The sequence below is a fragment of the Rhinopithecus roxellana genome, chromosome 1, assembly GCF_007565055.1.
Source record: "Rhinopithecus roxellana isolate Shanxi Qingling chromosome 1, ASM756505v1, whole genome shotgun sequence".
Lineage (NCBI taxonomy): Eukaryota > Metazoa > Chordata > Mammalia > Primates > Cercopithecidae > Rhinopithecus > Rhinopithecus roxellana.
The window spans coordinates 153077253-153091391 of record NC_044549.1 but is presented as its reverse complement, the minus strand read 5'-3'; the positions used below and the strand labels follow the sequence as shown (position 1 = coordinate 153091391).

At 43.0% G+C, this 14139-nt stretch overlaps 1 protein-coding gene across 1 annotated transcript in view; it reads right to left on the bottom strand.

The window, feature by feature from the left end:
- P3H2 (prolyl 3-hydroxylase 2) overlaps positions 1-12209 on the bottom strand; it is a 166082-nt gene extending 153873 nt beyond the window's left edge. The window contains exon 1 of the mRNA XM_010385848.2: positions 11441-12209. Within this exon, the coding sequence (XP_010384150.2) occupies positions 11441-11911 (471 nt within the window). The 5' untranslated portion in view covers positions 11912-12209. The remainder of the gene's footprint in view (positions 1-11440) is intronic.
- Positions 12210-14139: the final 1930 nt, after the last annotated feature.

Below are 14139 nucleotides of genomic sequence, written 5' to 3'. Positions count from 1 at the left end.
CACATAGGAGTGCCTCTGTTTATTATGTTAATCAATATTATAGCTATATACACATTTGTTTTTTTTCAGTGGACTGTGACTTACTTGGAGATAGGAGGAGTGTCTTACTCATCTTCATATCTCCAGGGCCTTAAAAAAGGAGGTTACATCTAAAAGGCCTCAGTACTTTTTTTAACTGCTGATAGAGAAAAGAGTTCAATTTAATGAAAACTAATAGCTAGCATTTTTTATTTGGGATCTTTCTCTTTTGTTTGTTTTTGTTTTTTTAGAGGGGAATTATATCATTTGGTAAATATTCAGTGTTGTGCATGTGGAGTCTCTAGCCGGAGGAATTATTTCCTTCTCTTTCCTGAAGAAGCTGATTAGCTCTGCTGTTCTGCACTTCAGCAAGGCAGAAGTGTCTCAACAGAATATGTCTTACAGCAATAGAGAGTGGAAGAAAGACAAACATCTGTTTCCCAATTGTTAATTTTACAACAGAGGCAGATATCAGAGTGGGAAACATCCTAGTTTTCTTTAGTGAGACTCTTTTCATGCCTGAAACCTTTGGACTCCAATCTGATTGCTCTTGGCTGTCCTTCACTTCCCTTTTGTTCATTATCTCTTCATCCTTCTTCCTCTATTTCTATATCACCCTCCCTCTCTCTTTTTCTCTCTAATATTTTTTTCTTTCACCTGACCTCCTCTTATTTCCCCCACTTCCCACTCTTCTGTGAGTTAGCATTTTTGTTTTGTGTCAAGCTGCTTCCTAAGAATATATGTGACACTGAGCTCACCCAAAGAAAACTTACAGGTTGCAGTGGATTATTTATAAATAATTGGGTTTGGGAACTTTACAAGTTGAAAAAGAAATATAGTCATTCTGGAGTTTGAAATTCAAAACTAAGATGTGTTAGTTTGTATTGTTAAAGCAACCTGTCTCATCATGTTAGGACAATACGTAGAGAAAACTATCTGATATTTTCCATAAGCTGAGCTACTGCAGCTATGGAGAACTAGATATGGAACATGAGCCCAGCACTTTGCATCTTGAAGAGAGAAGTTCTATTTCCGATAGATTTCTCCTCTAAAAGATATCTAGCTGCAGCCAAACTTTTAAAATAAACATTATAACTCATCAGTGGGCAAACTGTCATCTAGTATAATCCAGTATAAATTGTCCTTATCTAACTAACCTTGATGTCCAGTCTTTTTTTTTTTTTTGAGGCAGGGTCTCGCTTTGTTACCTAGGCTGGAATGCAGTGGCGTGATCTCGGCTCACTGCAGCCTCTGCCTCCCAGGTTCAAGCAATTCTCCCTCCTCAGTCACCCGAGTAGCTGGGATTACAGGCACACCACCACACTCGGCTAATTTTTGTATTTTTAGTAGAGTCGGGGTTTCACCATGTTGGCCAGGTCGGTCCCAGTCTCCCGACTTCAGGTTATCCACCCTCCTCAGCCTCCCAAAGTGCTGGGATTACAGGCATGAACCACCACACCTGGGCCAGTCATCTTAAATATGGCTAAATGTTAAAATCAGTGTTTTTCTATCTAGGGTGATTTTGACCTCCAAGTGACATTTTGCAATCTATGGAGACATTTTTTGTTATCACAGCTTGGAGAGGGGTGGAATGTGTTACTACTGATATAACACGTAAAAGCCAAGAATGTTGCTGGCCATCCTAAAATGCACAGGACAGCTTGACACAACAAAGAATTATTCATCACAGAACATCAATCAGCCCAGGTTGAGAAACCCAGACTGAAATGCTTATTGACCTGAAAACCTGCAAACCCCACTGTTTAACTGAGCCCTTGGTAATCCTATAGAAACAATGATTGACTGTGAAAGTCTCTGTCCCTGGTGGCATTTATAAACAGCATGTATTAGAATCAAATGCTGATTGTTGATCCTGGATTTCATATAAAAATATTATTTTAAAGTAGCACATGCTTCAGTGGAGAAATAATTTGTATGGTCTACTGGATTAGTCTTTGATACCATAATTTGAGCTCATTTTTAAAAAAAAAAAACAGCCAAATCTGGTTTTAAGGTAATTCTCTGTGCCTGGGGTCTTAATTGTGTGTCAATTTCTCTATGCAAATCTATTGATTTTGGCAGACTTACAAATTTGGCATTCAGGCAAGGAGAATATGTCAAAATTGGTTCAAATTTCCTGTGCTTCCAGATTTGTTAACAGTTTCTTTGTTTTGTATTCATTTATTTTATTACACATTTTGCTTTTATACATTCCTTTCCAGGGTCCCAGTACAATTAAACTGCAATTCCCAGAAGTTTTCTGCTATGTGCACAAACACTGAATCTAATATTTGTAGATAATGAATTCCAGCAGGATCATTCTGATAGCTCTGCACTTCTAGAAACTCTGACGTTTTGGATCTCCCCCTTTCTGGCTCCTATTCCTCTACTTCCCTTCTAAAGTTAGAAGATCCTTTGCCTCATTCATTTTCATTAAGCTAACTGGGAGACAGCATTGACTCACGTTCTTATTTCTGAGTGTTTCCCAGAAGTAGGCAGAACAGTAGTGCAAGAAATAACATTGCATAAGAAGATTGTGGCTTTTATTTCAGGGTCTCTTTCATTTAGCAAATAATGCAAGTGGCATGCTGTGTGTTTCGTTTTAACTTCGTTAAGCTTGTGTTTTCACAGTGGACCTTACAAATAGTAGTCAATGGCAATTTCACAGAAATGGAAGTCAGGGTTCTTGGATTCTAATTCTGGTCCTTCTCTTACGGTGCTGTAAAATTTGGGCCACTCAGTTCTCTTTTGGCCTTTATTTTCCATCTGTAAAATGGATGCCTGGAATACTAACGTTCCATTAATGTGGCAGGGTGCAGCTGCAGAAAGATAGGGTGGTAAAGGGTGGGGAGAAAGAATGCCTTTAAAAAAAATCAATCAGAGGGGCTCTATTTTAATATACTTTATATAGAAATGACACTGTAGCTTTCATCTATGTATCCAAAACCCCGATCTGGAAACTAGCATTGGCCCCTCTAGAATAAAAGATTTTAAACATCACTTCCTCCACGAAACCAGTTTCTGGTCTTCCTATTCCTCACTTGAATGTGACTCTTTCTTTCTTATCAACTTTCAAAGACAAAGAAAATTTTGTAAAGAATCCCATGCATCTAATTTACCTGATGCATGAATTCTTGCCATAAACAATATTCTTGACAGCCTCAATGTCAGAATCACAGACCTGAAGGAACCTAAATAATTAAGCTGGTCCAGCCACTTCAATTCACAGGAATTCATGGAAGATGCTCAGAGAGAGAAAAGTGAAACTTGTTGAAATTGTTAATGTACCTAGGGTTAAGTCACTTGATCATTAATGGGGAGTGCAATAAAAATAATCCTATAACTTGTATTATGGTTGACAATTTTCCCCATGGGTCTCATGTTATAATTATGCGCCACTTGAAATCCTCTATATTAGATGTGAGCTCATTAATGGGAGGAACCCTATTCTAGTGTGGATCTTACATTACAACTAGTGGTCAATGGCAATGTCACAGGGGTTGGAGGGTGTCTGGGTTCCTGGATTCTAATCCTGGATCTTCCATTTGATTGCATTTACTTTGATCAACTCAATACTCTTCTGAGCTTTATTTTCCCATCCATAAAATGAAATGGTTGGAGTACTGATGTTTCATGACTATGGCAGGGGGGCAGTGGCAGAAAGATAGAGAGTTGGTGGCGAACACCTTCCCCCAACCCATACCCAGGTCTTACACAACACACATGAGGGTAAGTGACAGAAAAACAGTATCAAAAAGTAGATACCCATGACTGTTTATCAGATTACATAAGAGGCTCAATGACTTTTATTTTATTACAGCTAGAAACCTGACCTTAGGTCTACCAGCATTTTCTCTTTCCCCATTTTCTCTTCTGCTGTCTTCTTTTCAGATGTGCTTTCATTGTGTAGACCACTAAGAGGACAATGCAGGAATACGGCCAAGGAAAAACTGAGAAATAACTAGAGGAAACAATATAGTACAGTAAGGCAGAAAGGAGTGTGGTCAAGAGAAATAGCTTCTTTCAACAACAGTCTGCAGTCCTCTTCAGTACTAAAACCAGCAAAACAGACATACAACACTAGGAATGCCACTCAGAAGGCTGACACCAAATTATTTTTTTTTAAAGATATGTGTAGGCCATTTGGCAAATGATGACAAGGTCTGGTGGAAAATACTCAGCTAGAAAATCAGACAGCAGGAAAGGAGGGATGAATAAAAATACAGAAAAAGAATTATAGAAGAAAGATGAATGGAAAAAAAAAGACAGGAGAAATTATTTTTCCTAATGAGAAACGCAACGTTTTCCACCGGACAGCTGTGACTCTTGGCTGAATAACTTACGTATCATGTGAATGAAAATGCAGGGTGGAGGGGGCAGTCCAGGAACATGTGTCTTATGTCCACTTTGTCTCTGGAGGCAATGGGTTTACTGCAGGTCTCAAGTGCACCACTGATTCACCAGACCACCCCTCAAGGAGGTAGCCATGACTGTTACATAGAGGCTGGAAAGAGTAGGAGACTGGAAGTCAGAAAACCTACATTCTGGACCAAGCTCCATTTGCCGGCCCTTCTTGATTTGTTGTAGAATCTATGAGGCCAGTGTCATCATCTGTTAAGTGACAGGGATAGATTTTTTCATGATCTTTGAGGGCCTTTCAAGCTATAGCATTTTTATAATTTTAATAACTACCACTTCCACCCTTGTTAGATTACATTTCTGGACAAAATTGCTATCCTTCCCTCCCTCACTTCTACGTCACTGCCCCAAAGCAGTTATTTGACTTGAAGATGTTCCTTTGGAGTCTCTTCCAGCTCTAAAATCTGTGACTCTAAGAAATCCACAGTTTACTTAATTCCTTAGCAATACAAAAGAACAGTCATTATGTCAAATCCAGTAAGTTTTCATTTTAGGTGAACCAATCCACCTTTCAAAATGTATCAAGTCTTGCCTATGAGGAAGTTGACATTTTATCAAGCATTTCCAAGAGAATTTCACAGTTACCCCTTTGGAGTTTATAAATGAGCAGATGATATTAGTAACAGAATCCATTTGACTCTAAGGTCTATGAAGAAAGGGAGAGAGCAGTTTATTAATTTCCTTTGTTAAAGGCTAGGAAGGAATCCCTGATTAACCAAGCTGATTAACCATGGGAAAATACTTGCAAGCAGTTGCTGCCCTCATCTAATTAATTAATTTTTTTCTTTTTTTTTTGAGATGGAGTCTCACTCTCGTCCAGGCTGGAGTACAGTGGCGCAGTCACAGCTCACTGCAAGCTCCGCCTCCTGGGTTCCCGCCATTCTCCTGCCTCAGCTTCCCGAATAGCTGGGACTACAGGCGCCCGCCACCTCGCCCGGCTAATTTTTTGTATTTTTAGTAGAGACGGAGTTTCACCATGTTAGCCAGGATGGTCTTGATCTCCTGACCTCAAGATCCACCCGCCTCGGCCTCCCAATGTGCTGGGATTACAGGCGTGAGCCACTGTGCCCAGCCTCATCTAATTAAATTTTAAGCCTCTGTGGCACGTATCATTTATAAGGGCAATGGATGACTCGTAAGGAGCTGACCAGGCTTTTAAATATGGGACAATCCCAATGAGGAACAATTGTGATTCTAATTCCTTAGTGCACAGGACCTAAAAACTAGCCAGACGAACAATCTCTCAGGTTTTCTTCCTAAGGAGTGAGACATAATAGTGACTTGTACATTTTGATGATTTAAGCACAAAAAAGTGTTCAGTTGTTAAAGAGAGGGGGGAAACGCTCATCTTTTGAGGAAATAACCATTACAGCAATTTCATAACAGCTATTTCAAGAAGATATGAAATCAACCTTCTATTTGAAATAATTTGCAAATAAAATATACATATTCTACAAATAGGTAAAAAAAATTTAAATACGAGATTCAGGAAAGCATTTTTATTCTAAACTAATAAGATCTATATGATGCACTTGTCTGGGTTTTCAATTTCTTTTTAAGGCATTCGTTCTAGAAAGAGATAGCAGTTGATGAAACAGAGTAAGAGGGAGGAAGTTCCTAGAGTTTACTTTTTTTTCTCCTAGGAACCACTAATCAAATAGATTCCGGTCAAGATAAAGGAAGCTTCAAGAGGACTCTAGAACCAAAACAGAACTGCCTAATGTAATTGTGTCTTTATCTTTCCCCTTCCTTTTAATCCTAATCAAATAGATGATGATCAAGATACAGGAGGTTTCAAGAGAGGCCTCTAGGACCAAAACAGAATTGCCCAATGTAATTGCGTCTGTATTTTTCCCCTTCCTTTCCATCCTAAGAAGAAAAACGAAGGTCAAATGGAACAAAGCAACAATCCAGAAACAAAAGAAGCAGGGGTAAGCTTGTTTTGAGTAGAAAAATGAATAAATAAACAGCACTAGTTTTTTTTTTTTCTTTTCTTTTCTTTTCTTTCTTTTTTTTTTCTTAAATGGCTGGGAAAAGTGGTAGAAAAAAAAAAAAAAAAAAAAAAAAAACAGACCCTGTCAAACCGTTCCTGATTATTAAGGACACAGATAAGAAAGAAAAATATCCCTCATGTTTGTTTAAATTCCAGAATTGTATATGAAACAAGTACAATATGTCAAGGGTATTCTGAAGTACAGTTTTAAGTAATAAGAACTAAAGAAGAAGAAGGGGTGTGGGAAAGGGGGTGAAAGTTTGCAACATTAGCCAGAACTTGTAAGTAGAAAATAGTGAGAAGTCAGGGAGTCAACAGTCCTGTAACGTTCTCTCCCAACTGACCAGCCAGGAAGCCAAACAACTAAAGTGAGAAAACCTCCTGCCACTGTGCAGAAATCTTCCTCAACAACATTTCATATGCATGGAACCAAGTTATTATTCATTCAACAAACGTACACTGAATGTCTACTGCTACCATCCCCCACTTTAGGTATTTGGAGGGAAGATGGTTGCCGATGACCCAGCTCGGACCTATTGAGCCTTTATCTCTAATTTTAAATCACATTTTAATGCCCCTGATGATTAATAATAATTACCCATTTAGTAATCATCCAAATCTGGGAACCTCTGCTTTAGGAGATACAAGAATTACTAAGATAATTCTTGATTTCAAAAAGCTCACATAAGTAATAGCAAAATTATCAGTTTTTCCAAAATGAGGTTAAAAATGAAAAATGGGCCGGGCGCGGTGGCTCAAGCCTGTAATCCCAGCACTTTGGGAGGCCGAGATGGGCGGATCACGAGGTCAGGAGATCGAGACCATCCTGGCTAACACGGTGAAACCCCGTCTCTACTAAAAAATGAAAAAAAACTAGCCGGGCGAGGTGGCGGGCACCTGTAGTCCCAGCTACTCGGGAGGCTGAGGCAGGAGAAGGGCACAAACCCGGGAGGCGGAGCTTGCAGTGAGCTGAGATCCGGCCACTGCACTCCAGCCTGGGCGACAGAGCGAGACTCCGTCTCAAAAAAAAAAAAAAAAGAAAGAAAAATGACAGAAGAGGAACAAATCTGTTGCTGTGGGAATTCAGAAAAGGGAGAAATGATGTACTTTTGGGAGCTGTAGATGGAGTGAAGGAAGAACTCACAGTAATAGGTGCATTCCTTAGGATATTATGATTTGAACATGTAGAAAAGGAGGAGGAAAGGTCTATTATTTTAACTAATAATAAGAATAAACATATCTCCAATGGTTACTGAGAATCAGGACCTATTCTGGGTGCTTTATATCACTCATCTCTTAAACTTAACCTAAAACAGGAAGGTAGGTCCCATTATTTCCCCATTTTGCAGATGGGAGAACTAGAGCTGAAAAATCTGATGTAATTTGCTGACAGTCACACAGATAGAGATTGGGAACATTAAAAATTAATCCCATGTCTATCCTATTCTAAAGCCTCTACACCTCCCAAGAAAGACTAAACAAGGCCAAGAGATGCAGAAGTGTCAGTCATAAGACAAAGCACTCATTGTTACCTTTGGCTGGAGGGTGGCAGAGTTGGGGAAGACAGGGCTGGGACAGTTCAGAGGGAGCCAGGCTGTGGATGCTATGGTAAACTATTTGAGCTTTATATGGTAGCAAGAGGAAGGCCACTGAAGGTTTCTGAGCGGAGAATGCAATGATAAAAGCTATATCTTACGTCTTAGGCTATGAATCATGGGTTATATCTAACAATCTTAAGTGATAAAAATCAAAAGTTTGAAGAGTCTCACCCGCCTTTAAACAAAAAGTATGGCTAGGAGCCAGGTGAAACTACTGCCTCATAGCTGTCTAGGCAAATTCCCAACATGCCAGGTCTTGAGAAAATTCAACAGAGCAAGGCTTATGAAAGATACAGTGAGTATCTGTTACCCTGCAAGACAAGGACATACTCATCCCTGGAGCTGTCCAAATCTGGCATAAGGATAGCCCTGGGGTATGCAGCATTCTCTGGGACCTGATGTGAACCCACAGGCCAGTGGGCACAGGAAAGCTATGGGAATCAGTTATTGGAAGAATCCAGACTCCTGACTCCCAGCCCTGTGCTCATTTCAACAAATCATTTGGTATGCCACTAAATATGTGACACTGAGCAAACCTCTTTACCTTTCTGTTCAACATTTAGAAACATCCCTTTCCTTATCTGTGAACCAAGAAATTGAACTCTGGGTCTCAGATTTCATGATTCTTCATCCTTCTTCCCCTCCAACATACCAGCATGAATAACCTGCTATCATCGGAGGCCCACTCAGCAGGATTTGGGGGAGAAGCAACATCTCCTGAGAGCTTCTATAGTTGGAAAATCTCTTAGCTGAGAATAATTGTACTTTCTTAGCTTTATGAAGCATTCCAGTCCTCCCTCACTGAATTTGATCTGGTCCAGGATTATCCTTTAAAGTGCAAACTGGATCACTGATGTCAAAAGCAATTCAGCAATACAGGGCACTATGACCATATCCAGTCACATGCAGGGAGTTCCTCATCCTAACGTCAGGGAATTAATGCCCTAGAATCCAGACCTGTCAGAGCTCAAGGATGTTCTTTTATTATTTGAGAGAGTTTTTTTTTCAGTCTCAAAAGATGGTGTGTGTGCATATTCATAAGTGAAATTCCAAGGAAGTCAAGAAAAGGCTAAAATTGTGTAGTTCTTGGGGGTGGGGGGAGGGGTGCAGGGGAGAGAAAAACCATGATGCATTTTTAAATGTTCACAAACTCCAACTTTCAACAATGAATTTCCAAAGGGATAAAAATATTTTCTTCCTAAGAGATTATCAATTATGTAGATCCAAGAAACTGCCAGAGAAGAGAAGTAAGGGAGAAGATGCAAGACTTGTTCTGCTCTCAGAAATATTGCTGGTAGAACTGAAATGAACACATGAAGCCACACACCTTTGAAAGAACTTCTTGAACTTCATTAATTCATCAGACAACATCCAGTAATTCACTTACAGAGTGTGACTTGTTCCTGTAATCAATTCACCACAAAAATCTGAGGTATGTTAAACCTATGGCTTCACCTTCTTTGACCTCCAACCAGGGAATGGGAGGAGAAATGACTGACAAATGCTAACATTAGCAGTGAAGCAAGCAGAATTCCAGAACAAGGGAAACCCACATATTGAGAGTTACCTCATGGTTATTTATTTTTATAGGACTGACCATGAATATGTATTCTTTCTCCAGATATGAGAAAGGAAAATATGTCCAAAATTTGTGACAGAATTAACAGCAGGACTGCTAGCCTCACATCTGAGACTCCTGGGAGGAGCAAGCTACAGGGACCACCCATGTTCTTCTCTGGGAACTAGCTTATGATAACGTCACTGTCAGACACTCAAGGATCCCTCTCTGCCTGGTGTTGACTGACTTCTGTGAGACCACCAGAAACTGTGTAAATCACTTAGAAGAAATCAGAGTTATAATTCATATATGTCTTAGCAATCAGGAGGTACAAGCAAGTAGAAGACAAGTCCTGGAAAGGATTCAGGCTTTCTCCTCATTTCTTGCCCAAGATACTAGTCCAGTGAACTCCAACACCTTAGCCAATACACAGGAGGTTAAGATTTATACTTAGTTGAAATTTCATGCACTCCACCAACAGTTGCCAATCTGAGAGACCCTTACCACATATGAGGGCAGAGATTTTGTGGGATGAGCTGCAAAAGGCATTTGGGTATTTGAACATGGTATGTACTTTCATCTCCTTAGAAATGCAGCCTGGTCCGGTTGTGCTCACGCCTGTAATCCCAGCACTATGGGAGGCCGAGATGGGTGGATCACCTGAGGTCAGAAGTTCGAGACCAGTCTGGCCAACATGGGGAAACCCAGTCTCTACTAAAAAGACACACACACACACAAATTAGCCGGGCATGATGGTGCACACCTGTAATCCCAGCTACTCAGGAAGCTGAGGCAGGAGAATTGCTTGAGCCTGGGAGGCGGAGGTTGCAATGAGCCAAGATTGCACCACTGCACTCCCGCCTGGGTGACAAGAGCAAAACTCCATCAAAAACAGAAAAGAAAAGAAAAGCAGCCTGGTCCATTGGCTAGCATGACCAACCAACCCCAAAGCTTCCACTTTTCCAATAGTTGTAGAAGAGACTTTGATATATTAACATAGAAAACCAGAAAGAGGGGTTAAGAGAGTCAATTTGAAGCAAAATTGGGTGAGTGGCAGTGGAGGCTGAAGAACTCATTCAAATTCCCTCTGCTGAAGCATCCAGAGAGATCTTCAAAGTTATGTATGTGAAAAATATGTCAGTATGCACACTATACCTCCTGTCACTAACTTTAGGTAAGTTAGGTATATAAAAATAAAACTAGAAGGAGAGGACTGATGCCCAGTAACGCAGTCCAATGCCTACCACCAGAAAACGGAAGCCCTCTATCAAAGGAGTAAAAGTCAACACTTAGAATAGATACTTTGACTGAGACTGCCTCAAACAGCTTGGCCTCCTCCAAGCATACTTTCTCTTTAACCTTTGATCTTTACTTTTGTGTAGGTGAAGGGGAGAAGAGAGAGAAATTTGTTTTGGAACAGGTCTTTCCATTTCACTATTTTGAAGATTCTTTTAAACTTCAGAGAAAAGGTGCAGACTACAGCATAGGAAGGATGAGAGAGGAGAGAGAAGAGAAATGGGAAGTGAGCAGAGAAGATAACTTGTACCAGATTCAGCTTTGTCAACGCCTCCTGAATTCGTGCTGAATGGGTACTTTAACCCTCACTTTATCAGGATAGTCCTCTTTTTGAGAGAGAAGTTGACTCTGAGAAAGAGAGAAAAAGACTTGTCCAAGTTAATCAATTGTTGCGTACAGAGACAGGACCACCAGATATCTGGATTGACAAACTGAGACACATATTTAAGGACACCCAATTTGAAAGACTGAACAGAGATTACGGGGGCAGCAGGGAGGACTCAAGAGAGCATGTGAGAGCCGCAGGGTCTTTGGAGTGGAGGAGCGCTCTGTGGGTACCTTGATGTAGGCCCGCTGCAGGTAGTTGTAGGGCACTCTGCGCTGGAAGTCGCTGCGCACATCCTCGCTGACGCGGTGGCGGGATGCGGGGCCCCCGAGGCGCTGGGTCTCACAGCTGCGATAACAGCGCGCCCGCCCCAACAAGGAGCGGAAAAGGGGCAGCTCGGCTCCGGGGCCCTCGCCGAGGGGCGTGAGCGGGTGGCGCGCCGCGCAGTGGCGGGCACAGCGCGTGCGGATTTCCCGCAGGCGCCGGTGGCTGCGCAGCGCCGCTTCCAAGTCGCGCACCGCTTGCCGGTAGTCTCCGCTGTAGTAGGCGGCCGCGCCGCTGGCGTAGAGCAGGTCGAAAGGCTGCAGAGGCCCGGGCTCCAGCTCCAGCTCCCGGCGTGGGCTGTCCGGGGGGCCGCCCCACAGTGGCGGCGGCAGCAGCAGCGGCAGCAGCAGCAGCAGCGGCGCCCAGATGCGCTCCCGCATCCTCCGCCTCAGAGAGGCGCGGGACGGTTACGCTCAAGAGGGCTTCCCGGCACCTCGCCTCCGGGTCCCCTCTCCCACCTTCGCTCGGAGAAGCGCGCAGACCCCGCCGCGATCTAGCTACCCCGGGAGCCCCAGGTGACCGCCGGCGCTCCGCGTACTGAGAGGCGGAGGCAGTGCCTGGCCAGCCGCTCTTAAAGGGACGCCCACAGCTCACACGCTCCTCCTGCTGCCTGAGCCTCCGGAGCTGCTCTCCCAGGCTCCCTGCGGCAGCGGCCAGGCTGCCAGGGGCGGCACACTCCAGCGCCAGCCAGAGAGCTAGCGCCGCTTGAGGCCAGCCGGGGACGAGGCGCTTTACACGAGGGTTCCCGTCTAGTTGCACAGTGGATAGTATCAGCCTTCTTTTTGGGAAATAAAGAAAATCCAGCTTAGCAAGTTAGGGCCTTAATCGTATTAGGGAATCTGTGTATGGCCTCGCAGTTTACAGAGAGCTTCACCTTCTAACGAAGACTGGAACGCCATTTCAGACTGAATAAAACCATAGATACGATGTATACCTATGCAACAACCCTGCACATTCTGCACATGTATCCTGGAACCTAAAGTTAATAAATAAATAAATAAATAAATAAACAAACATCACAGAGGCCCTGTAGGCCCAGGTGCGGAGGTTTGAGAAGTGATTTGCCCAAATGCATACAGCTGAGAAGCGGCAAAGGACGGACCCAACCCAGGGCCTTTAGAATCAAAGCTTACCGCTCCTCTTGGGGAAGGCCTCTCCCTTACCTTTTCGTCCCACTTTGTGTGGATGTGTGTCCGGGCATTGGATCAGGGCGCTGGGCCAGGGGAAGAACAATATATATAGCCTGCCTTTCCTGTGCAGCCGTGGTGTTACAGGGCCTAGAGAACCTTTGGAGGCAGGAGGAGCTGTACTCACATTTTGGCTCCGTCCGTTTACCAGCTGTGTGACCTTGGCAACTGAAGGCCTCAGTTTCCTTATCTGTTAAACAGCCGGACGCCTAACCGTGAAATGCTATTCAGAAATAAATTCTTGCTGTGGACCAGGTGCAGTGGCTTACCCAATGCTTTGGGAGGCCAAGGGGGGGCGGGGTGGATCACCTGAGGTTAGGAGTTCGAGACCAGCCTGGCCACCATGGCGAAACCCTCTCTCTACTAAAAATACAAAAATTAGCTGGGCGTGGTGGCGCAAGCCTGCAGTCCCAGCTACTCAGGAGGCTGAAGCAGGAGAATTGCTTTAACCTCAGAGGTGAAGGTTGCAGTGAGCTGAGATTGTGCAGCCTGGGTGACAGAGTGAGACTCCGTCAGAAAAAAAAAAAAAAAAAAAAAGGAAAAGAGGGGAGGAGGGGGACGAGACTGGAGGGGAGAGGGAAATTCTTATTGTAAGAGTTGAACAAAGAGGCAATTTAGTATATCCCTTACCTTAAGGAATTAAGCAATGGGCATCAATCTAGGAATGGAAAAGCTGACAGAAATGGTTGCCAGATTCCAAACGACTAGTTGGAGGCTTCCTGTTCCTCCCCTTCTCCTCTATCACAAATACATTTTTAGCCAAGGTGTTCCCCTTTCGTGTTCCTTGGCTTCACACTCTCACAAAAGTATGCGTTGGACCCTGGATCCCAGCCTGCCTCCTGGAGGCATTTCTGCGGTCTTCTCGTACCTGTGAGAATCTCACCAGTCTTTCAGTCCCCGCAATGGTGAGCAGAGGGACAGGCAATGGGAAAAAGACCCATGAAAGTATCTAGTTGCTGTGATTTTTCCGAAGAAGACTTTTGTGTGGAATCACCACTATGCTGAGGGGCTTGCCAGAGAGTCATGCTCATTCCTTCATTCATTTTGTTAGGTTTGACCACTCAGGCCATGAACAGCCCTGGCTGTGTAATTCCAAGAGACACGGATGAATCAAGCTCTTTTTTTTTTTTTTTTTTTCCACGAAACGTTACTAATTCGGCTCATATCACTGATGAAAAAGCTCCAGTTTGGAGCTGAATGTATATTGAATGCCTTGGATGGTCAGTGTTCCAGAATTAGCACATCAGTCATCTGCCGAGACTTTTTCTCTAGAGATTGTCTCTGTTTTCAGATAAAGATTTTGGAGTCTAGTCCAGGGTTATCAGTCCACTTGTGGAAGGTTTTGAAGCACATCAGGCTAGGAACTCCTGCTGTGGGACTGAGGGCAAAGTGCCAGGATTCCTTGCTACATTCTATTTGTA